Source organism: Haliaeetus albicilla, chromosome 2 (genome assembly GCF_947461875.1).
Source record: "Haliaeetus albicilla chromosome 2, bHalAlb1.1, whole genome shotgun sequence".
In the NCBI taxonomy this organism is placed as follows: Eukaryota; Metazoa; Chordata; class Aves; order Accipitriformes; family Accipitridae; genus Haliaeetus; species Haliaeetus albicilla.
In genome coordinates, this window is record NC_091484.1 from 19532407 (window position 1) to 19558253 (window position 25847).

Genomic DNA, 25847 nt, shown 5'->3' on the forward strand with positions numbered 1-25847 from the left:
GCGATTTTCTTCCCTAGAATAAATGCAGTATATGTTGTTTCTTTACAGTATTAGGCATGATTTCTTTTTTTCTTTTTGCTTTCTAATTTTTTTCCTCCTATTTGTCTTTATCCTGGTTAATAATGCATACCCCCTGCCCTGCAAGGGAATAGAAGTAGAGAGCAGAGTCCTACTTTCATCCAGTAAGAAAAAAAACCCCAAACATATCATAGTTGAACAGCCTCTTTCAAGGTAAGACTTTAGAGAGGTGTTAAAAACAGTAAAATTGTATTTTTAGTGTATAAAAACCAGGCATCCCACTAGGATCCTAAAAGTCTTCATGTCTACAGCATTAACAGCTAATATATTTTACAGCTCTTTCAAGTTCTCTTTCAATTAGGAAAAAGGAGCTGATTTAGCCCAGATGTAAACAAATTCTGCTAGTAGTAAAGAAAACACAATTACAGTATTCCTATAGAATTCTAAGAATAGAAAAATAAATATCTAGATATATAAGAAAACATAGGTAAATAACAGGAAAGAGTAAGAAAAAATGTCAGTATTTATGCTTACAAAAGTCAATGAGAATACCCTCTGTTAACTGTAATGTGGGAAAAAAAACCCTGATCAAGAAGAGTTTGAGAATTTAAGAACTTGTTTAAAACACTCCCATGAAATCACATCTAGTTCCACACCTTTCTGCTTTTCCATTCCTGCTGCTTTTGCTTCTCTTTTGTGCACTTAACTTCAGTATTTGCAGCTAGTCCCCAATCTCAACAACCACTGTTTCATGTCCTGCTCCTACTTCCAACTCCATCCATTATGAAAAAGCAAGAATGACAGCACATACTCAGTGTGAAGGTTGACACAATAAATTGTCTTTTAGCCAAAAGCTGGATATCCCTATCTGAAATGTTTGTGACATGCAAATTTTATTTTTGTGCACCTGCAACAGCAAAATGGCCTCAACTTTGTCTACTGAAGAAAAACACAATCTCTCAACCTGTCTTTGCACTGTATCTCAGCATCTGTCTTTTATTGTGACTTATGGCCACCAAGAACTTAACATACAAAAAATTCTTCTGTAACCAGAGAAGTGTTGGATAACACAGCTCAAAGGCTACAATACTAAATGAACTGAAGAACAGAATTAACTGGAAGTTGAGGAACAGGAGTTTGGTCCAACAAATTTACGCTTTCTTAACTGATGCTTTACCTGCAGCATACTCAGGCATGTTTCAGCTAATACACACAACAAAGTAAAAAGGAAAATTAAAGTCTAACAGAGTCTCACTATATAACATACCTCAGCGTGCTGCCCATCTGAAGTAAAAATATGAGTAACAGTCATTTCATTCTTTGTCAGAGTTCCAGTTTTATCTGAACAGATTACATTGCAACAACCTGAAATAACCAATTAACATTTACAAGTCAATGCTTGTTTAGAACAATGTAACTAACGAGTATTCAAGACAAGCAAATTTCCAGAAATACTGCAGCTGTCTTTGTGAAAAAAAAAAACCAAAATGAGATTTAACAAAGACAGCCAATTTTCAGCTATTAATGAACAGCTCTACAAGGTTCTCTGCAAGTTTGTCCAATAAATCAAAAAAACCCAATTAAAATCCCAAATTCACAACTCATCTGAAATACTTCCATTCACCTCTCCTTCATTTTATTCCACTGTATCTCAAACTACATTACTGAAATCTCAGTTGCGACTCCTGGTAAGGAGGAAATCTAAAAGCCTGCTTTACAGTAGTCATTCTTTATCAGAAAGTGCAACACCTAACACTAGCCACAACACTTTTGTGACACAAGTGTGACCTACTACTAAACCTGCAAATTATAATAAGATTTAAAAGATGACAGAAATGTGAAATTTACATATGCCTTTTTAACTCAGGAAAACTGTATTTTCTAAGAGTGTTGCAGTATCTTGACATTTTTGGACACAATAGCAGGAATTGCAAAAGCAACAAAAAACCTTGCAACACTAATGAAACTCTGCTAGTGGCATTGGAAAAAATATGTCCAATCTTCAAATGCAAAAAGAAATTCAAACGCAGCGGAATTATTTAACTTAGTATTTCTTTTTCTTTTCCATGTCCTGTGCTTTACATGTTTCGTGACTGAAACTGCGTACAGAATATTTTTAAGCTTTAATGTTTTTAAATTATTTTAATATGAGCAGCATAACATCCTGATGCTGCATTATGATTACAAAGCTTTTTCTAATATTCAAATTTGGATTTTTTTTCCAACTGTCAATATTATTCCTAAATTTACACCAAAAATTTAGTTTAAAAAACATTTTACAAGTCTTATTTAACAAGAACACCTCACAGCAAACAAGTATAAAGAGTACTCCATACATCCAGTCACTCACACAGTTTAGAGTACTGCTAGTGTGGCATGCTATTAACTGAGAGACTGGGGTGTTTTGTTTTTTAAAACTGAAATAAAAGTAGTTCGAGGGCCCACAAAAACATATACCTGAATTCTAACTGTGTAAAATGCATTCAATTATGTTTTAAAGATACAACCACATTGCTAGCAAAATAAGAATACCTGCTTTATTTTAACCATTAGTCATCAATATTTGTGTTGATTTCCTAACATCTGTATCAAAATACTATCTCTAAGTTAGTCTAGTCATACCTAAAGTTTCAACAATAGGCAGTTTTTTTACAATAGCCCGTTTCTTCACCATTCTCATCACACCAAGGGCCAATGTCACTGTTACCACAATTGGGAGTCCTTCAGGAATTGCAGCTACAGCCAAACTGTAATGAAGGTAAATATACAAATCTTGCCTTAGAATGTCATACATAAGTACATAGTAATGTTACATTTACACTTCAGAACATTGTTTCTGTAGCTGCCTGTTCACTGACATTAAAAGTGAAAGGAAGCAGCTGCCATGTTAATAGAGTTGTATACCATTCATTATAAGATACACACTGAAGACAGTAACAAAATGCAGTGACTTAGACATTTATACTCATTACTTATGCAAAAGTATGAAGAAAAGTTGGGAGGAGGGAGAAATCAGTTGTACATCTGTTTTGCCTACACAAAACACTGATTAGGACCGTGCAAAGCACCCCAGATTGTGAAGAACGAGTGTAGTCAGCACTAAACAGAACTGGGAAATACCACCACTTCAAGTGACCACTGATCCACAGCTGTTACTTCCAGATCATGATGTGGCAGCCAGCTCAGTGCAGGAATGCCACAAAAGGTCATTTAAAAAACAAACAAATAAAACCCCTTGTAACAGTATAAACAAGATCACAGGTCATTACACAATGCTCAGAGATGCAGTTCCTGGTGCTCCTCCCCTAACCCCCCACCTCCCCAGAACGGTAAATCTCCAGAGTTTGATCCTGTCATTTAAAGAAACACTTCTGCCTTATGCACTGTCCATGTAATTAGCAACTCAGCAACTTCTCTAAGAGTACAGAACTAGATCATCTAAACTCAGTTTTATTCTCAGCAGAAAACACCCTGGGATTAAGTTTCCATAATATGTTAGAAAATGAGCTAATGAACTACATGACACAAGGCTTGTAGTAACTTAGTTTTGCCTGATGCCACTTATAAAAACTACATTTACTTTATTTACTCAGTGACAGAAATTCAAACTGTACAACTCTGTACAACATCTGTCTGTTTGCAGATGTTCCACAAGACACTCAGAAATCACCATACAAATGCACAGTTGAAGAGACTCACAAGAACATACTGTATCATTAAAAATAAGTATGAATTTGCTTTTTTACAGTACAAAGTCTATTTTCATTTTTAATGACTTATGTTAACTTAAAAGCAGAGTCTGTGTGCAAGCATATTATAACGTGCATCACTAGCTTTCAGACACTTGCTGTAATGCCCAATCTACACTATTTAAAAACAAGTCTTACCTCACACCAATTGTGAACATATCAAGGATATGCTTTCCTTGCAACCAGCCAACCAGCATAATAACTCCTATAAAGAAAACAGTTGTCAGGATAAATATAAAACCAACATGTACTGTAGCCTCATGGGGACAAGAAAAAGAGCTCAAATAGCCAAAACCAAGCTTATAATTGTGCTACCAATAAAAATCTATTATTTCTTTCACTGTCAAAGCATGATTCCATTAGTATGGCAAAGGTGAAGAAAGTTTCTGCCAGTCAAGTTGCCCAATCACACCAACAGTGAAGTACTCACTTAGGCACAGCTTGAATCAGAATACAAGACACACTGCAGTTTAAAAGGATGCATTTAAAGGACAAAAAGTTGGAAAAATATGCCACATTAGTAATCTTCAGATGATTAGTGGCATGAAATCAAAGTGACCAATAAAGTAAGCCAAAATATTTAAAAAAAGAGATCAAGCCTTCCATTCTCCCAAGCCTACATGTCAGTCACAGTTACATAATAATTTGCAATTCTTTTACATAATTTCTATTACCTATTATACCAAAGGAATACAAGGAAAGTTGTTTTCCCAAGAGATCCATGCTCTTCTGCAGAGGTGTCTTTGGAGCCTTGATGAATGGTAAACATGCAGCAGTTAACAAGCACAGGTTTGAAAGCATGAACTGTATCACATATTACTTCAGATACACAAATTTCAAGACACTGTCAGTCAATAAGATGCAGTTATACCCTATCTGTCCATACGTTTACTTTGTGGAAACAGACTACTCTGTTCCATTCTTGTGTAGCATTCAAGAATATTCAAGAACATTTCAATGAACTGAAAAATTTATTAGAAATATTCTTTGGGAGCTTTGTGATGTCTACAGCAAATGTAATACAAAAAGTCATATCAAAGATTTTATTTAAAAAAAAAAAAAAAAATCAAAAATCATGCTGACTAAAAGCCACTGCACTTCTTCCAAGACCGAGAAGTTCTTGATAGCAAGAATAAAACTGACTTTTCAAGATAGAGGCATCAGAGCCCTGGAAGGCCAATTATATCTCAAAAGGAATTTGTTAATCATCTGTAGAAAATTCAAATTTAGACAAACAGAAAACTATGGAAATATTTAGACAATCTAGTGCAAAAAAAAAGCATAGAAAGGAGGTGGGGACACAAAGCAAAAATTTTAATTTAAAAAAAACAGGAAAGTGGATTTTTACCTTGGATGCCAGTAAGTTTGGGTTTTTTAATAGTAATATATGGTGGACTACAGTATAGAACACATGGCAAAAAAAATGACGACAGGGTCACTGTAAGATCATCTTTGTTCAACAAGTTATGAAAAAAAGTGCATACACTCTATATGAGAAAGCTGGTATCAGGTTAGATTCACTCTTACGGTCAAAATTTACTTTTAAATTGAGTTTACTGTAATATAAACATCAAAATAACTCTACAATACTCTGATATTTCGGAATGTTGTTGGTGTAGAATACTCAGTTTTCTTTTTCTTTTTTTTGTCATTAATAATTACACTTGCTACAATACAAACTGAATACTGTTGAACAGATGATCATATTTTCCTCACATGTGTATTCAAGTGGATTCCACTTTGGTGACTGGACAGCAGTATTCCCTTGAAAGGTATAAAGTAAGCCACTGCAGCTAACAACATGAGGTCGGTGATACATTCCTGACTGGGGCATTTAATGCTCTTAGTTACTCTGGTTTGGCACATTTCAGAAATATAAGTATCTAGAAAAAAAGTGCTGCCTATACTATGCCTGATCATGTCCTGACAGCTAGCGATACACTGTCTCCTTATGGTCCTACATTGGTCAGGCAGCCAGAGAGGAAGCTAGAAGGCCCTAGATACACAAAGCACTCAAGAGTCTGAATTTCCATGTGGATCAGCGTACTGCAATAAAGAAAAATCACTGTGGGAGTTTGATATATAAGAGTCAAAGGGAGCTTATAAAAGCATAATGTGGAGATCATGAAGCAGCAGGAGACACATGCATAACCCCAAAGTACACTGTTAATCAAAGAAAAACATTGTCCTGTGCCTGCAGCACACAAATCTGTGATACAAATCCCTTCTGTGCAACCTTAGTTCCACTTGAAAAAAAATACACTTCCACAAATTGCAATGATATTTGTTCCACTGAACAGGTGTAGAATATTACTTTTGCAGTTAATATTTTTAGGTCAGCTATGGATATTTTGTTGCACTGAATTCAATTACTACTTTTGTGTTCAAGAGCTAAGATTTCTTTCACTGAAGAAAAATATTAAGAACAATGTAATTAAGTTTAACTAAGGTCTTATGGAATAAATTCAAAGTTTTAATGAATGAAATATACACTTACAAAATGTCTTTGCTTCTAAGTATTCACTCTTACCTCTTCTGCTTGCATCATTTTGAAAACCTCCCCAAATTCAGAGTTTTTGCTTCTAAATATTCACTCTTACCTCTTCTGCTTGCATCATTTTGAAAACCTCCCCAAATTCAGAGTTTTCTCCTGTTCCAATAACTATCCCCTAAAAAAAAACCAACAAAAATAAAGCCAATTCAAATCTGAAGTTTAATTTTAATGTTAGTGGTTGCTCTTGACAGCTTTGACTCAAATACTGGGCAAACACCATTCAGCCTGCTACAATTTTGTTAGCTTTGCTTATAAAATTAATTTTTGGCACAAGTAGGGAATATTTTTGGTAAAAAACATTTTGCCTCTTTGAAACAAATTGCTATTCTGTGCACCGCTGAAGTATTTAGGAACTACCAGTAACAAAACTCAAATAGGGTAACACAACACCTATCTAACACTAGCCACAACTGTATTTTCAGTTACAGGTTTTCAAACGTGAAGGTAGTTCTAGAAACAAAATACCACATCCTAGACAGAAGAGTTTCACATCATCTGCTCCCTGTAAATTTGAGCTCTCCTGGCCCTAGATTAGTTTTTCTTTTTAAACCAGTCTGAAAAAGCACCAATAAGAAAAGCTCTGCAGTGTATCACAGTAAAGTCTTTCATATTTCCAGTAAAAATTTCTGTTTCTATTCCATTTCTATTGTTTCAGAAAACTCAAAATGTATGTAGTCATTAAAGTACATTTCACAATTGATAGGTGAACTTTAAAAATAAGAACTGCCTTCAAATAGTTGAAACATGGAAAATATTCTTCCCTATCAATAATCAGGATGGTTTGGGTTGGAAGGGACCTTAAAGATCATCTCGTTCCAACACCCCTGCCATGGGCATGGACACCTTCCACTAGACCAGGTTGCTCAAAGCCCCATCCAACCTGGCCTTGAACACTTCCACGGATAGGGCATCCACAACTTCTCTGAGCAACCTGTTCCAGTGTCTTACCACCCTCACAGTAAAGAACTTCTTCCTAATACCTAATCTAAATCTACCCTCTTTCAGTTTAAAGCCATTACCCCTCGTGCTATCACTACACTCCCTGATAAAGAGTCCCTCCTCATCTTTCCTGTAGGCCCCCTTTAAGTACTGGAAGGCTGCTATAGGGTCTCCCCAGAGCCTTCTCTTCTCCAGGCTGAACAACCTCAATTCTCTCAGCCAGTCCTCACAGGGGAGGTGCTCCAGCTACTTGATCATCTTCATAGCCCTCTTCTGGACCCCTCAAGCAGATCCATGTCTGTCTTACGCTGGGGGCCCCAGAGCTGAACCAAACCAGGTGGGGTCTCACAAGAGCTGAGTAGAGGGGGAGAATCACCTCCCTTGACCTGCTAGCCACACTTCTTTTGATGCAGCCTAGGATACGATTGGCTTTCTGAGCTGTGAGTGCACACTGTTGGCTTATATTCAGTTTTTCATCCATTGATACCCCCAAGTCCTTCTCTGCAGGGCTGCTCTCAATCTACTCATCACCCAGCCTGTATCCATGTTTGGGATTGCCCTGACCCACATGCAGGACCTTGCACTTGGCCTTGTTCAACTTCATGAGGTTCACATGGGCCCACCTCTCAAGCCTGTCAAGGTCCCTCTGGATGGCATCCCTTCCGCCCAGCATGTCAACCACACCACACAACTTGGTGTTGTCGGCAAACTGGCTGAGGGTGCACTCAATCCCACTGTCCATGTCCCTGAAAAAGATGTTAAACAGCACTGGTCCCAATACCGACCCCTGAGGAACACCACTCATCACTGGTCTCCACTTGGACATCAAACTGTTGACTGCAACTCTTTGAGTGCAACCATCCCGCCAATTCCTTATCCACCAAGTGATCCACCCATCAAACCCATGTCTCTGCATTTTAGAGACGAGGATGTCATGCAGGACAGTGTCAAATGCTTTGCACAACTCCAGGCAGATGACATCCGTTGCTCTTCCATTATCCACCAATGCTGTAACCCTGTTGTAGAAGGCCACCAGATTTGTCAGGCACAATTTGCCCTTAGTGAAGCCATGTTGGCTGTCACCAATCACCTCCTTATTTTCCATGTGCCTTAGCATAGTTTCCAGGAAGATCTGCTCCATGATCTTGCCAGGCACAGAGATGAGACTGACTGGCCTGTAGTTCCCTGGGTCTTCCTTTTTGCCCTTTTTAAAAATGGGGGTTATGTTTCCCCTTTTCTAGTCAGCAGGAACTTCCCCAGACTGCCAGGACTTCTCAAACATGATGGACAGTGGCTTAGCCACTTCATCCGCCAGTTCCCTGAGGACCCATGGATGCATCATATCAGGTCGCATGGACTTGTGCACATTCAGGTTCCTTAGATGGTCTCAAACATGATCTTCTGCTACAGTGGATAGTTCTTCATTCTCCCAGTCTCTGCCTTCTGCATCTTGGGTGATGTGGCTGGAGCACTTGCCAGTGAAGACTGAGGCAAAAAAGTCACCGAGTACCTCAGCCTTGTCCACGTCCCAGGTAACCAGGTCTCCTGTTTCTGTCCAGAGAGGGCCCGCATTTTCCCATTTTTATCACCAACATACCTATAGAAGCTTTTCTTGTTGCCCTTTACATCCCTGGCCAGATTTAATTCTACTGGGGCTTTCGCTTTCCTAACCTGTTCCCTGGCTCCTCAGAAATTTCTCTGTATTCCTCCCAGGCTACCTGTCCTTGCTTCCACCCTCTGTAGGGCTTCCTTTTCGTGTTTGAGTTTGTCCAGGAGCCCCTTGTTCATCCACACAGGGCTCCTGGTGTTTTTGCCTGACTTCCTCTTTGTTGGGATGCATTGCTCCTGAGCTTGGAGGAGGTGACCCTTGAATATTAACCAGCTTTCTTGGGCCCCTCTTCATCCCATGGTACTCTACCAAGCAGATGCCTGAAGAGGCCAAAATCTGCTCTCTTGAAGTCCAGGGTAGCGAGCTTGCTGTGCGCCCTCCTCACTGCCCTAAGGATCTTGAACTCCACCATTTCATGGTCACTGCAGCCAAGGCTGCCCTTGAGCTTCACATTTCCCACCAGCCCCTCCTGGTTGGTGAGAGCAAGGTCCAGCATAGCACCTCTCCTCGTTGGCTCCTCTATTACTTAGAGAAGGAAGTTGTCATCAATGCATTCCAGGAACCTCCTGGATTGCTTATGGTCTGCTGTGTTGTCCCTCCAACAGACTGGGGTGGTTGAGGTCACCCATGAGGGCCAGGGCTTGTGAACATGGGGCTTGCTCCTATCTGTCTGTATGAGGGCCTCATCCGCTCAGTCTTCCTGTTTGGATGGCCTGTAGCAGACCCCCACTATAATGTCACCTGTCCCTGCCCTCCCCTTGTACCTTTGCTTTTCCACATCTGACCAGTGTTCCCATGAAAGCAATATTGCTCCTAGAAGTAAGGTCTCCATTGGTTGCTGCTGGCTGAGGAGCTGTAGATTTAGAGCAAGGAGCTGTCTCACCCGTAAGACTGGATTCATCGATAGAAAGGTCCACAGCCTTTGAAAACAAAATAGATAAAAAGCATGGCAATCTTTTGTAAGTAGTTGTAAGTGTTAATATAAGTTTCCCAGTTTTGACCATTAAAAATATATCCAATTTATTCATATGGTTAAGAAGCCATGTCCATATCAACTATATTTTAAGGATCAACAAAGCAACAAGCACTCCTACAGAATACTGCAGCAATGCAACAAGCTCACACTTTGAAGAGTCAAATTTTACTCATAATTTTATGTTCATGTTTGTTTTTCTATAAAACATTCAAGAGATTGCAACTGTGATGCATTCTGTCACCAAACGGAATAATTGACTGGGAATACAAGTGCACATACATACTATCCTCTCAACTCTTCCTCTGTCCGCTTCCTCCTATCATGGTCCATTAAGAACTCACTAACAAGAAGCTTATTTCATACAGTGTTTTTTGTTCACAAATTCTCTACAGGAAAAATGCTATTCAGGCAACAGCCGCATGGACTAGAGGAACAGAAACTGCCTTTTTTTTGGTTTAGGTTTTATTTTTGTAGTTTGTTGGAAGCACGTAGGGGCAGTTAGAGAAGAAAAAGCTAAAAATTCATGATTCTCTGTTAACCAGCTGAAGAAAATAAAATGTGTTCTATACATATAATCTAAACCAAAAAATAACTTATCAACATATAAAATAAAGAGAAATGTCTTTCCCCAGCTGACGTCGCTTTATACATCTTAATGTACGAAGACTTTAATGGGTCTTGAACAGAGCCAAAGCCTGAATTATAAAATTCTGCTCACAAAATTTAAGTAAAATAATTTTGCATTATTAAAAAGTATAAAGTATATATATGGTCACTATTAGTGACCATATCACTAAATTTCAAGATAATCTTCTCAAGAAAAACAGTGTTAAAGGATGCATAATAAAACTCAATTGCCAAAACTCTTTGAAATGATATCACTTACAAGGAGTAAACAAGAATCAGTTACATTACACTCTGCACCACCACACTATAGCAGATCACTCTGAGTTTGAGCTGAGGATTTTTCAGTGTTTTTGGTTTGGTTTTTTTAAGTGGCATGATAATTCTGATGCACTCCAGTTCTAGCTGGACAACAAAATGAACACAGGCTGCTAGATCAAAAAGTAAAGGAAAAGGGACACTTGCCAAAACCTGCAATGAATCTTTCAATCAAAGCCATAAAGAATGATTACCTCCAGAAAGTTCTATAGTAATTTTGTATTTGTGATGTATTCCTCAAACTCCAAGCTGAAACAGGATGAAGATGCCGCTTTGCTACTGTTGAGATTTAGCCATGAGCTCTGAAACATTTATCAGCACTACCAAAAGGAACTGTGTTTAAAGTCTACACTGTTATAGGTATGTTAGTTCTTGATGTAATATTCTGGCTTTAGGGAAGACTACTATAAAACTTGATGGGCTACTCATTAACATATAGAAAAATCAGTCCAGAAAAGGTCTTCAAATACATTCTGGAAAACCAGATTGCCCCTGCAAGATTAGACCAGTGAAGAAACTTCTTCTCACATATATGAAAGGCTTCAGAAAGTAAACAGTGCCTAATTACCATTTCTACAATTTTCTAGGACAGCATCAATCAGAATATGCAAAAGAGATCTAGTTCTTTCTCTGAAAAGATGATCACATATAATTTTTTTTTTAAAACCCACCACCCCATAACAATGCCCAATAAAGACAAGATGAAAATAAGATGACATGCTCTTATTATCAAATGATCTGCAAGAGTAGTTGAGATAAGGATGGCACAAATTTTCATCTGGTGTAGGGCTACAGACAGCTGAGCAACTTCCAATTCCGTTTCTGCTTTCTTTTATAAGACATTCAAGCATGCTGCTATCACAGCATACTATAAGCTTATGAGCAAGAAAGACACTGCTGCAAGAGCAGTTTCATATCAGTGCAGAGACTATACAATTGCTGAGGGAAGGAGAAAGCATTTGCAGTCACAAAAAACAAACCCACTTAAGTACTAACTACACTATAGGGGCTAACAACATACGATCCAGGCAAATTTCTCAAGAGTACCATGAATTTGTCTCAGAAACTAGCTCGTTTAGGCTTTGTCTATAAAATGAACACTGATTAATCCAGCATCAACCATGGATATACTGGATATAGCTCATCATATCAATATATTACTTTAATGTGATAGATAACACAGATATTGGGCAACCCGAGGATGCCCAATCTGACAGAAAAGTAACACAACATTATTCAACCAAAATCAAAATAAGCAAGATGAATATAAATAAATTCCACTTTATTTTTAGAGAATCTGCAAGTACTATTATAGTGCTATTGCTTCAACTCAAGCACTTCCAGCAGTGCTAATGTTACAAACACACTGATGAAAAAGTGTCAGAGAGAAAAAGATTACACTGGCACAATTTCACAATTAATTTTTTATAATATTCCATTATCAGAGAACACTGAAACTATACCCTAAAGATTAATGCAAATAAAGACTCCAGACATCTGCAACCAGTTGCCAAAAAAATCTTATCATTCGGACTGAAAACAATCATTTTTCCTCAATGTTAAACATATTGTGAAAGTACTGTCCGGTTTCAGCTGGTATAGAGTTAATTTTCTTTCTAGTAGCTGGTATATTGTTATGTTTTGGATTTAGTACAATAATAATGTGATAGCACACTGATGTTTTTAGTTGTTGCTAAGCAGTGTTTATACTAAGTCAAGAATTTTTCAGCTTCTCATGGCCAGCCAGCAAGAAGGCTGGAGAGGCACAAGAAGTTGGGAGGGGACACAGCCAGGACAGCTGACTCAAACTGGCCAAAGGGGTATTCCATACCATGTGATGTCATGTCCAGTATATAAACTGGGGTGAGTGGGCGGGGGGGGGTGGGGAGCAGGGAGGAGGGAGCAGGGCGCAGATCACAGCTGGGGAACTAACTGGGCATCTGTCAGTGAGCGGTGAGCAATTGCATTGTGCATCACTTGTTTAGTATATTCCAATTCTTTTAGCATCATTATCATCATCATCATTTTATTCCTCTCTGTCCTATTAAACTGTCTTTATCTCAACCCAAGAGTTTTACTTTTTTTTTAATCCTCTCCCCTATCCCATTGGGTGGGTTGGACTGAGTGAGCAACTGCATGGTGCTTAGCTGCCGGCTGGGGTTAAACCACAAGTACTCAACTAAAGTTTTCAAGAATGCATTACTACATAAAATTGGAAAATTCTTTCCTCTCATGTCCTACAATAAGAAGCTACATATATTGTTAAGAATGCACAATCACATTTGGAAAGTAATTAATTCAAAATTTCTATCAAAATAGTTGTGAATTCCAAACAATAACACTTAACGCACTTCAGTATTCAGTGGCTATCTTCTTTTCCCCTCTCTCCCACTAAAAGAAAAGTTAATAAATATTAAAGCAATAGTAGGTATATACCTCAAATAATCGTAGATCAGCCGGGACTCTGTCTCCAACTGACAAGCAGACTGTATCACCTGGGACTAAATCTCTTGCAAGTGTATGTTCCACTCTACCTTCTCGTACACTGTAGGTAGAAACATGAAGAGCAAAAAGAATGTATCCTCTGGCATTTCATCTGAGAAAAGCATTCACGTGGTTGACTGTGCATTGCAATGTTACTGGTTTCGGCAAAATACCATTTCTAATTTACAGCTTATTTCTTAGAAGTTACACATCAGTAACATCATTTGAAGGGTTCAGAGAAGCAACAATGTGGAGTAATTTTTAAGCTCATAAAGCAATCTTTAAAATGAGCAAAAGCAAAGCATGTTCTATGTCAGCATAAGAGCTTGACAGAAAGACAGTAAGTTCAGTAAAATCTTTTTGATTTACTCATTTCAGATTAAACTTAAAATTACTTAATTTAGAACTGAAAGGACAGATAATTACATACCAATGACATTCTGGAGGCACAAGTTTACTAAGCTCTTCAAGAGATTTTTCTGATCTGTACTCCTGCAGACAAATTAAAAAAAATAAAGCAGATAATACTTTTTAAAACAGGCAAAAGTTAAAAAACAGTAAGATACATCCACATCCGCCGAAATTCATCTTATTAGTAAAGCTGTATTAAAGTAATATTGCAAACAAGCAGATAAGAGATACTTTTCAACAGTTCTATATTAGATACTTTAAAAAGCAAATATGGTCCAAACACTGAAAAATTTACAGATTTGCCTACATGCGTTTCTTCTGAAAGAATAGCAGAGGTCCTTTGCATTTTCCTTCAGTATCTTCAGGTCTTTGTAATACTTGCAGTAATGCTTCTAAACTCAGGGATCAGACACATGAGTAAATTCTACAGTTTAACAAGTTAGTACCAAAACCATTGTTTTCATGCTCTTAGCCCCTGGAGAACTAAGGTAACACAACTCATCTCTAACTCAATAAACAGATTACAGAAATAAGGTAAACAAAGATATAAAGCACAAACACAAAGTAACTTTGATTTAGGCACACACTGAGTAAAGCTGTCTATTTACAGAATGAAAACAACTTTATGACTTAGAAAACTACTTAAAAGACTTTTTTTTTTTAAATTTCTGTACGAAATTAAAGCCAGAGCTACATTTTCATAATCTATTTTATAAGAAGTTAAATATTTAAGTACTTCTACACTGTCTATTCTGAGTGCTTCTTTACAAGCACTCTTTTATGGCTGAGTATAATACTGATATAGATGCATAAATGTCAATGTAGTTAAAGCAGGACAAATCATGCACTTCAGAAAAGGCAAAAGACTTGGATCAAAGCACAGAGCTCTTTACTCAAACATTCACAGCACAATGCATCAAGACAATTACTTCAGTCTTATAAATAGAAGAGTTTACATAAAAGCAATAATCTTATTTGGACAACAGCTGTCTTACCTGAACAAAGGCAACTGTAACAACAATGAGTATTGCCTGCAAGAAAACAAAAGTGGGTGAGATAAAAAAATTCCAAATGGCCATGAAAGTAAGCGATCATATTTGGTTTTGCTCAGCCATAGTTGTTAAGTCATATTAACAACATGATTTAGAAACAATCTTTCTCATGCTCAAAATCACTCAGTATCCCTTGGGTCTGTTGTAAATAGATAACAGCATTGCTTCTATATCTGCTCCAGTGATGCTGAAGAACTCAATAACTAATTTTACTAAAAATAAGATTAATAACTAGATAGCAATTTTGAAGAAAAACTTCCTCTGCTCTGTGTTTCTAAACAGTGAGCAAGAGGCAGCAGTAGAGAGAGATCCACGACAGGAATAGAAAAATTGGTCTGAATTAAGCGTGAATGGTGTTCTCTGGGAACAGAACAAAGGTTAGTAGTGAAGTTTTAACTGCTATAGAGCATCACAGATGTGGTTTCATTCAAATAATGAGATAACAAAAAAACCTAAGAATAAACTGATAACTAAAGTTAAGGTAGCAAGCTGAAGAACAGGTTTGGAGCCATAAAATATCCCAGCAAGGAGAACAAGAAGAGGACGAGACTCAGGAATCTCAGCCCAAGACTCCCAAGGAGTGAGACAGGACATTGAGTATACCCCAAACAGCCAAGATGCCACAGATCCCAAACAAAAAAAGCTAAAAAAAATTGCTCATTAGGAATAATCCAAGATAAGTCCTAAGGTCTCAATAGCAAGTCTTCATAGTCCCCCATATCACATACAATTCTGGTCACAACACTTCAACATAAACATCATGGGGCTTGTAAGCATGTGATGTGAAACTGAGTGAATGAATGAAATTTATTACAGAAAGTAACAAAGATCAATTTTATGTAAAGTAAGTATCATCTTCCCCTTCACTACACTCTCAAATTCTGTTTTGTTACATTAACTGAATTTGTTACTCAAATTGAGTTGTTACACTGATTTCTTACAGAACCATAACACAACAGCTATTAATTAAGCCTTTAAAGCACACACAGCAACTACTAAAAAATTACCACAATATTACCATTTTGCAAGAGAAAAACTCTTGAACTCTTAACTAAATCAAGGATAGATCCAGTAAATCTGCCTTATTTGTGATAATAATGTTAGCCTCACCAACTGAATATTAGGAAGTAACTATATATATTCCATCTTTCCATGGAATATTTCCACCACAGCTACACGTGTTTCTTTTGGAGGCAATATTATCTTCTACAGTTCATGCTACCTGATACAGCTTTGCATTCCTAGCCTCACATCAGTCTCTCAGCTTGTGTTTATGTGCAATGGATTGCATCAAGCAGCCAATATCCTCCAAATGGAAAAAGGTACATAATTTTTTTTTTTTTTTAAATCTTCATTAGTTCCCAGTCCAGATCAAAAAGTTTTACAATACATTTGTACCAGCAGAGCTAGGAAGATGGCAAAAGCTGCTCAAGCCAGCATTGCCACCAGAAGAAATATATATCACTGATCTTTAGCAGCAAGCTAGTTTTGTTGCTAAGGCTCTGAGCACCAAAAAAGAAAAAACCCACAGAAAAATTGCCCTATCATCTGAAAATGAAGCAAAACAAATATTCACTAGGTGATAAAGTGGGCATTAATAACAAGACTAAATGGTAGGTTAGTTGGAAGTTAGACAAAACCCACAATTGACGAACTTTATCTTAATGATACTTTTTCTCCATATTTTACGATATCTCTACCAATGTTCATAAGGCTGTTAAAGATTCCTTCCCAGGTTGCAGCACAGAATGCAGAAATTACTGCTCCTTTACACTAACTGCCCTGTTCTTTTCTCATTGCCTTGCTCAAGAGTGTTAGGAAATAGACTTAAGGGCACTAACCAAGGAGAAAACATGAAATAATTCAACTTTCAGACACAATAATTAAATACATTTCATAATACAATAATTTACCTAAATCCAACTTAGGAACACAGCAGACGATTCCAAACTAACACTATACTCAAATTCAAAATTGCATGTTTTTTTCTTAAAGAAGCCACATAGTTTATCTTCCAAAGAAACCTATTCTTTCTAAAGAATTAGAGGAGTTAGGAGCAAACCTCCAGTTACCTTGATTTAATTACAAAAGTAAAACTCAACGTAGAGAGTGCAGAGGTCAGCCAAGACAAAAAACAGCTACAACTTGCCTCTGATCATACAGAAATCCCAATTTTCAGTTATCGCCTATCACCCCAAAAAGGTCAAAGGGATTATAATTTACTTCTATGTCATTCGCAATGACAAATATTTAGCAGTACTATATTTGGCTCACTAGTTTAGCACCCTGTTGAAATGCAAACTTCTCCAAAAAAACCCGCATTATTTCAGATTCCATCTTCCTTCTGCTATTACTAAAGAGTTCAGGTTACATTTCTTTTTCATGTTTTAAAAGACTACATCTTTCAAGTAAATTCACAGAAGGCTTAATGTTGCTTTCAATTTGAAACTAAAGCATAATTTAAGATAAAAATTACATAGAAGACACCAAAAATTGCTCCTCTGAACCTAAAGACAGGCATTTTAACCAATGAAAGAGTAAAGATATAAGATGCAGCCAGGTAATTATTAGTTAATGTATTTTGATATGTAATACTGCTATCAAGTCAAGAAAAAAAAACAAAACAACAAAAGCCAGTCAAACTAAACAGATTTAATGACAGCATACAAATAAAATTCATTAATTAGAATCAAGTGATCCCAACCCACATTGGCATTCACGTGATGTTGAAAGTACATGTCATCACACATTGTGAAGTGCTCCCAACAAAGATAAAATTTTAGTTCCTTACCACAGTGATGCTGACAGCATCATCAAACTGATGCATTAAAACACTGATGACTGCAGATGCCAGAAGAAGCATAATAAGGGGATTTTTAAACTGAAACAAAACAGAACAGTAATTCAGCAATACTCTTGACAGAAAGACCATTTTATCTACCCCTCAAAGCACACCTATTTTTGTAACATATTATTCTATAATTAAACTATTTCTAACCTACCAGTGCAAAGAAATCTGACTCTATACAGTTCAGATGTTTACTTAAGTTTGGGTTTTTTTAATAAAGACCTTGAACAGACCATGTTCAATACATAACAGGAAAAAACTGTTTCTTACATTTCTTGATTCACATTAAGACAAAAAGAATAATCTCTTATATTTGTTTATACTGCATTTAAACATACAAATAGAAGCCTGAAATATATTCAAAATGTCTTCGACATAACAGGCTTATCTTCTTCCCAGCAACTGATCACTAGCAAGGCAGCAATCTATTTCCTAACTTTCAGTTCATGATTTCTTGTTTTACAAGATACAAGTTTTCCTTTTAGATCATATGCTTTCTTCAGATTTCTAAGGCTAAAATAATATAGGATCTTGCTTCTACATGACAGCTGGTTGCTCACATGGTCATTTTTTTTGAGAAATGTTACAAAAAATAACATTCCTACAGTTAAAGTGAAGAACATTCTAAAAGCACATAAGCACATTCAAAGCAAATATGTGTCTTAATAAATCCTACCTAAAATAGACTTGGATAATATGCTTTAGAAGTATTCTGATGCATCTGACTAATTTGACACTACACATGGGAAAATAAAGCATTAATGCCAGAGGAGAGCTAGTATGTGATGATGTTCCCACTGTTAACATCAGCAGAGCACTGAATATCTTTTTAATCACTCCCGAGCAAAACAGTTTCTCTAGAATTAACCATCTATCACTTCAGGGTTTACTCTGGAACTTAACTGCACTGCTCAGACAAGGTACAGGAAACATTGTAGTGTTAAAACAGTTTTGGTCAAATTCATTAGAAAAATCTTCTGTGTGAAAATTTGCTGTAAATATCTTGTGTAGCTGGGTGATGGAAGGGGTAGGCAGGAGGAAGCAGTGACACTTTCACACCATTTTGAGTAGTTGTACATGGTCACACACACACACATATATATACAAATAAAATAAATCACACTGATAGGAAAACAATTCACACTTGACTGTTGCCAGTTCTGCTTAACACCAGAATCAAGGCTGGTCCCACCTCCAACCTCAGTTCAAAGGCAGTGGGTTTGCTTTTTAAAATTTCCTTTGTCTATCAAGTTATTAATACTTCATGTTCCCTTTAAATATTTAGCAACAGACATATGCATTTATGTTTGACCTTAGTGTGATTCATGCTCAAGTCTTTGCCTACAGGGAACTTTATTCTGCTTCTCCAGCCCTCAGGCTAGTTATGAACATACAATCAAGAACAAATCATGTAATTAAAACACTGGCGTGTACCTAAATAAAAAGCTTTTTCAATAGGTAAATTAGATATAAGTTATAGAAGTTGCAATTCCTCTTCTACTAGCGTTTCCCCACTTTTCCCTAGAGTACGTTCGTGCACACAAAAAAATCAAGCAATAAAGAGCAAAACTACTGACAAGTATTAAAATAAAAAAGCAGAAAGGACAAAAATCTTAACCTGGGAAATATATTTTTTCCACAATGGTTCATCTTCACTAATATCAAATTCATTCCATCCATGGAATGCTCGTCTATGACAAACTTCACAGTTTTTTAAGCCATTCTGAAGATTAGCCTATTAAAATATGCAAAGAATAACACAGTCAGCAATTGCACTGATAAGCTAGACTTCCAATAAATTCCAACCCCAAAACATATAGCCTTAGATTATACAAATTTGGCCAACATCAGAAAGACAAGCTTGGTACTAATGTTTGTATGACAATAAAAGCTAACTAACTACTATTTTAGAACTCAATTTGGCACTACTTAAGAGATTCAACAAAAAAATTCACAGAAGAACTACAGAAGCAGATGATGTTTGACATCTCTAAATGACTGATCTTCCCTGCAGAAAACTCTTCAACAAGCCAAACTGTGGGCATAGTTCAGACTCTTGAGGGTTATGTCAGGAGCTCAGTTACTCAGCCAAATGACAGCAATAGCTTCAAAGTCTTGAGTTGTCAGGGATGAACATTTATCATGGTGTACTCCTCAAGCAGTCAAGCATACAGAAAATGAAAAAAGACCATCGATCATGAAAATTAACCGATTCAATGGTTCATAAATCTGTCAATGGGTAGCTTTCTCAATCCTGTTCCTCCACTTAAAATGGAGGCTACCAAAATAAATTAAGGATTCCTTAGAGAAACCGAAGCAGTAGCTATGAAAAACAGAACAGAATTTTATAGGAAGATTGACTCTAACATTTTTATTAACAAAAAGCAATCTTCAAAGCACACAGAAATCCAAACATTTTCAAGCTGAATCTCATCCCCCCTCCAAACACCCGATTTCTTTGAAAACATTAGAGATTAGAGCATTTGAAGTAACAATTTAAAAATCAATAGCTAATATCAAACTGCATGACAATGCATAGACTTCCAATGACAGAATCTGTCCTTAAGAAAAACTTATTATTTGGTAACATCAGCACATTCTTAAGAGATGCAAAATCACTTACTTGCAGAATGCTTGCTACTTCATCAACTGGCAATTCACTTGCTTTTTTTGAAGACAGTACAGGAATCATTGTCTCATTGTCACCATCAGGAATTTTTTGAAGACGTGCAACCTAAAAAACAAAAACAAAGTCATTTCATTTCAAACAAAATATACCAGAACAATGCAGTATTAATGCCATTAAAAGGTAGTTTTTAATAACCATTGCACTTTAAAAAAAAAATCTACAATTCAGCTTATTTTCATGCAGTATCATATGCAATAATAAAAGAAAATACTGGGCATGCAACTGAAGACTAATGTTTGTAACGACAGGTTCAGTGATGACAAAGATCATAACAGTTAAATATATTTATAATCCTTTAGCTCATTATCACCAACACCTGGTCAGAAAGTAACCACTCCAGATAAATTTCACTCCCTGCCTCTACTTTCTACTCATTAATGAAGATGGTCTAAGCAGGCCTATTTATATTTTCTTGTGCACAAAGAGAGGAGAAACAACATTAAGAAAACCTCCAACAAGAACACACATGCAAGTGAAGTCACAAAACTTGACTACAGTACAAAAGCTTCAAGCCAATGCTATAAAGTAATGTTTTCCCATAACTTTAGGAAGTTAAAATTTTGTGAACTGCAGAAGAGCACAACAGCAACATTGATCATACAGCTCAGCACTGCTTTAATATTTAATGAAGCTTCAGAGTTTCTGAATTCATGCTTATTAAATGAGAAGCTGAAGTGATACTTTCTTCTCCCTCACTATCTTACTGCACCCACAATTAATATCTCATCCATCATGACACACACACAACCCCCTTCCATTAACTGGAAGACACCTAACATGCAAACGTGCATGCCACAGAAATGGTTTTCCCATTATACTTGCACAGAATGTGCGTAAGCGGTTTTATGCTTTAAGAAATAATTACTGTCTTGTATAAATCTCCTTTATGGATGGTGAGACTTAAAATATAAGATAAAGTACCTCAAGATGACAATACATTAAAAGATTCCAGCATTTTTATGCCCTAAAAAAGGTATGACAATCTTCATTTTCTATACTGCATGCTGTTTGTCATATACTCAAATACGATAGCTGAGATTAATTCAACTCAATATTTGTTTTTCTAGCTGCTTATGTAAATAGACTCCACAAAGACTTCATCCCAGGGGCTCAAGGGACCAATGAACAAAAGGTGAAAGTGCTACAGTTAGAACCCACACACTTTCACGAGAAACCCTTGGAAACTCTCTATACTTGCCATGTAGTTGCTAGTGAAACAGTAAACAAACAAGACTTCCCCCTTCACTGTAGTTCTAAGAAAGCAGGTCTAGAGAACAAGATGAAAGGCAGGGCAATAGGAGGTGTGGGTTTGAGCTCTTGGGCAGGGTAGATAGCAGATTAAAAAACTGCACCTTAACAATGTGTTTACTGGCCTCCAAAGAGGGGAAGCCCCTTGGGCCCCACTCAGCTTTCTGCAGCCTGAAGCCAGTGGGACTGAGCAGCTGGGCTGCAGGAGCACAGCTCAGCAAGGGCCAAGAATGGCAGTTCTGCCACACCTCCACTCCAGTTCCCATATTTCATTCCAGTCAAAGAGCTTTGTTTTGTTCTTTACTAATCTCTGCACAGATGCATCATTAAAAGACCAGAATTGGAAAGTCTGTGGTCAAATTTTGAGAGTATTACGAAGTATGTGACTTACACACGCTTTAGCATTGATTAGGTACTCATAAAAAACTTAAGTATATACACTGATGTAAGTAATCTTTAAAAATGATAGTGAATACACATTATTATACACTGTAAATACATACATCTACAAAAATTATCTAGCAAGTTATCATTTCCAAAGACCTTTACGTGTTTCAAATTAGACAAGAAATTGAGTCAAAAAATATTTCAGCCATGGTTCAACAAAATAACAGATTTTTCTCTCTCAACATTCTATGTATATTTAAAGTATTTTTAAAAAAATATTACTTTTAACATGAGAATAAAAAAAATCATGAGTACAATTCTGTTCCTAACAAGGGGTCTTTTTACAAAACCCAACAGTAACAAGCCCTTACACCAACAAGGTTACACTGCTCTGGACCAGAGGGACAAACATTTGCTCCACAGTTTAAGGCTTCTCACAGAACACAGCATCATAAGACTCCCTCTACAAAACAGAACTATTATTAAAGCAACTTAAGCTGACCACAATAGAAGCAGAATGACAGGTATTTCAGTTAGGAAGAATACACACAGTGACCCTAAGCCTTACAAAATACTCTTTGGTATATACAAATTCATTTCCCCAAAATTTCATCATGGGAAGCAATACATCATCATGACCACTCAGTCCTCCATGCAGACAGGTAGCCTTTGGTTAATTTTACCACCACTTTTACCAGCATCCATGAAGCACTTGATGCTCACAAGATTCAGGCCCTAGGAAGGAAGTTTCATTCAGATTCACCTATTCTGCAATTAAGAACACACCCAGTTAGAGCCGCTGTTAAGCCTCCACAAACAAATAGTAAGTTAAATCACTTCAATTCTCAGGCAATTGCCATTGGAGAGGATGACTTTTCATACTTTAGAAGGTTATACTTAATTTTCTTTGGATTTTAGCCTTACTTCTGTTTCAGTTTTCTTGGACCATGCTTTTCTAAACCCAGAATTTTGCCACAATCTCCCCTCTTTGATAAAATACCCTACAGAATTACTAGCTCATGTTCTTTTCTTTAAGGTTTCCCATCCTAAGTACAAGCTTTTGATTTTTATTGAAAAGACATACCACATTCATGGTATTAGCTACTAAACATCAGTTCAGGGCTGAAAACCATTAACCCTAGTGCTGTTTCAAAACAAACCCACAAATTACTTTGACCAAGATGACTCCACATTCTCAACAAAAATGCTGAGCAACCAAGCTTTCCCAGTAAGAGTAGGTAGAAATGAACTGACAGCCGTTACAAATTTTAGTGCTCAGAAAATTTTTTTTCCCTATACCAACTGACATGACTGCTGAACACAAATAATTCCAAAAAAAGGACATGTAACTGATCATTTTCCTAATATTATCAATTTGGACTTCAACAAGCTTTTTAAGGATATTTTAAGAAGTTAAATGTCCTTAATCAGAAATGTTAAAAGTACTCTCAGAGATAAGGCTTTTCCAAATAAGTCTTCACTAGCACAGAATTGTGCAACAACAAAACCTTTTTGTGACAGACTCAAAAAGCCATTGATTTTGCATGTGTGTTTCATTCATATTATCTCCCACTTTTATGAAGAACACTGTACTGTATGCAGTGGAAAAAAAAACCTACAGAGAAAATCTGGTATAGGATTAGAAAAATAAAGTCTCAGAATGTCTTTTTATAGCCATCTCATTTCTCTAGAGCAAAATTACATATAAGACAATTCTAGATGGATCCTCATCTAAATTCTCAAAAACCTCTACAATCTGTGTAGATTAAGCTACACCTGTAGTTCAGAAAAGAACAGTTTCAAATATTTAACACTTGGCCACCAATCAAATTCAATTGCTTAGCCAATCAGAAACTGACCACTGTTCCCTTCATCACTACCTTCCAAAATACAAAGTGGGTTACACCAACAGATTTAGGTCCAAAAAAAATAGTTGGAAAAAGTGCTTGCTATCTGCTGGAACACAGTAACTATATTCAAACAAATAATTTTGCCTTTACTATGCATTACTCCCATAAAGCAAGAGAAAGATTACTTATATAATACTGTCAGCAAGTGCTCTACAGTCCTTTGCACTGCTGCCCAGATCTGCACACTGGAGATCTGGGCTTCTGCAACATCTTTTAGTGTATCCAACAAAAGCTATCCCCAAAACCAGTGTTCTATATTAAAGGAGTCAACTCACACACAGTAAGATGCCTTCTCATCCTATGCTGCAATTAATTTTCAAGCATCTATCAGCTGATACCTTAAAACGCTTCTGTACTTCATTGCAGGCCAAGTTTTTATATGGATAATTGGGCTAAGAAATGATACTTGGTCTATGCTGCTATATCAGATAGGCAGCACATACATGACCACTGAAGCTTCTAGAGCTATGACTACAGCTTCCCATTTCCCACCTGCAGCTAACTCTACCAAGGAGCAAAGCAGCAGGATTCTAACTAACAAAAATAAATAGCTGCCTCAGGAAGGACTTTTCTTGGACCACTTCCAATGTACACACCTCCATTTCTAGGCCAAGAAATATGCATCAATCATATGACCATGGAACTGTGACCAAAGTATGTTTATCAAAATAAATACAAATTCATCTAGAAGGCTTACATTACCAGAAATTCAGAGTTCCCTTCCATTTTCTCTAAAGAAAAACCTAGTTAACAGTAATGTGTCACTGTTCTTCCTCATACCCTACAAGAGCCTGCTCACCCTCTTCTCACCATGGGCTCATTGACATTGAGATACTTTTACAATTATTTTTAAGGGGAAATTTTAGCTCTACTTGCTCAGAGAATGCAAATGGCAAGACCTACATTCACTGAGAGCAGTTTAAAAAATTTTCAACACTCTCATAGCAAAATCTATTTTTAGGCAAACTTGTCACCAAAACACTTTGGCTAATTAGCTAATATAAAGTCCTGTAAATGCTACATGCAATTACTCAACTGACCTACAAGTGCCAAATACAAAGGTGGTATAGAAACAAAACTACAGAGAACAGTAAAAGTGAAAAAAACACAAATGTTTACAAAACAATGAAATTTAAGTTGAGATACTTAAAGACAATCGTAAGTTCCTTCAGAAACCTGAGAGACAGGAACATGTCTGGGTTTAAGCACTCTACTCTTGTTTACCCTACCACACAAGAAGTCTCACTGGCAAACTGCAGGTTAGTACAGCCAGTACCCAGGAAACACTGTGGCACAACTGGAAATGGAAAAAGATGACCAGAAGCATTAGACTCAGTACACTTTCCAATATTTGCCTCTTAAGCATACCTATCACTTTCTTGTGAATCTTCCCGTCCATCTGAACAGCTGATTAAGTCAGCCTGAATCTACCCCATCAGTCCCTATAAAACTGAACCCCTTTCTAGCCAACTCAAGTACTACAAAGACCTTTCAACTTGTTCGTAGTGATCAACCTGTAAGACTATTACTGTACAAACAGTTACTGACCCACATCCAGGTATATGCCTCTATCACAGATACCATGCAATTGCTACTGAATCATGCTGTGTCTAATCAATAGTAAAATTAATGAATGTACACATAATCAATGTGTAATTAATCAATACACATTTAATCTTAAGTATATATACAGTACATTGTCGTTTCCACTTGAAATATTACATGTACCTGCTCAGGAACTGCAGCTTTATTGATGAGATAAGGATATTAGAGCATGTTGTCCAAGGGACACTTCAAACCCCACATTACAGACCCGACTGCTATCAGTGATTGACAAATCTGTACTGTGAACAAAACCACATAAGAGTACTCATGAACGCAGATGAGATCTATAGTGTGCCATGCCCTGACCAGAGATCTATCCAAAGCCGTATCATCTCAGGGTTCCCAGCATCAGAAAGGACATAGGATTTTATACCTTGCTATCACCTTTTCTGAGTTAATAGTGATCTGCCTTGCAAGTGTTTGTGC

At 36.9% G+C, this 25847-nt stretch overlaps 1 protein-coding gene across 4 annotated transcripts in view; it reads right to left on the reverse strand.

Moving 5' to 3' along the window:
* The window catches only part of ATP2C1 (ATPase secretory pathway Ca2+ transporting 1), a 53035-nt gene that overhangs the window by 16122 nt on the left and 11066 nt on the right, over positions 1-25847 (reverse strand). For all 4 annotated transcript variants that reach the window (XM_069808940.1, XM_069808930.1, XM_069808951.1 and 1 more), the window contains 12 exons: positions 20206-20316; positions 19201-19317; positions 17526-17615; positions 14678-14713; positions 13702-13763; positions 13224-13332; positions 9634-9789; positions 6368-6436; positions 4442-4517; positions 3906-3972; positions 2641-2765; positions 1286-1383 (listed from right to left, as the gene is read on the reverse strand). In XM_069808940.1, coding sequence (XP_069665041.1) covers positions 1286-1383; positions 2641-2765; positions 3906-3972; positions 4442-4517; positions 6368-6436; positions 9634-9789; positions 13224-13332; positions 13702-13763; positions 14678-14713; positions 17526-17615; positions 19201-19317; positions 20206-20316 — 1116 coding nt within the window. Of the gene's footprint in view, positions 1-1285; positions 1384-2640; positions 2766-3905; positions 3973-4441; positions 4518-6367; positions 6437-9633; positions 9790-13223; positions 13333-13701; positions 13764-14677; positions 14714-17525; positions 17616-19200; positions 19318-20205; positions 20317-25847 lie in introns of those variants that run through there.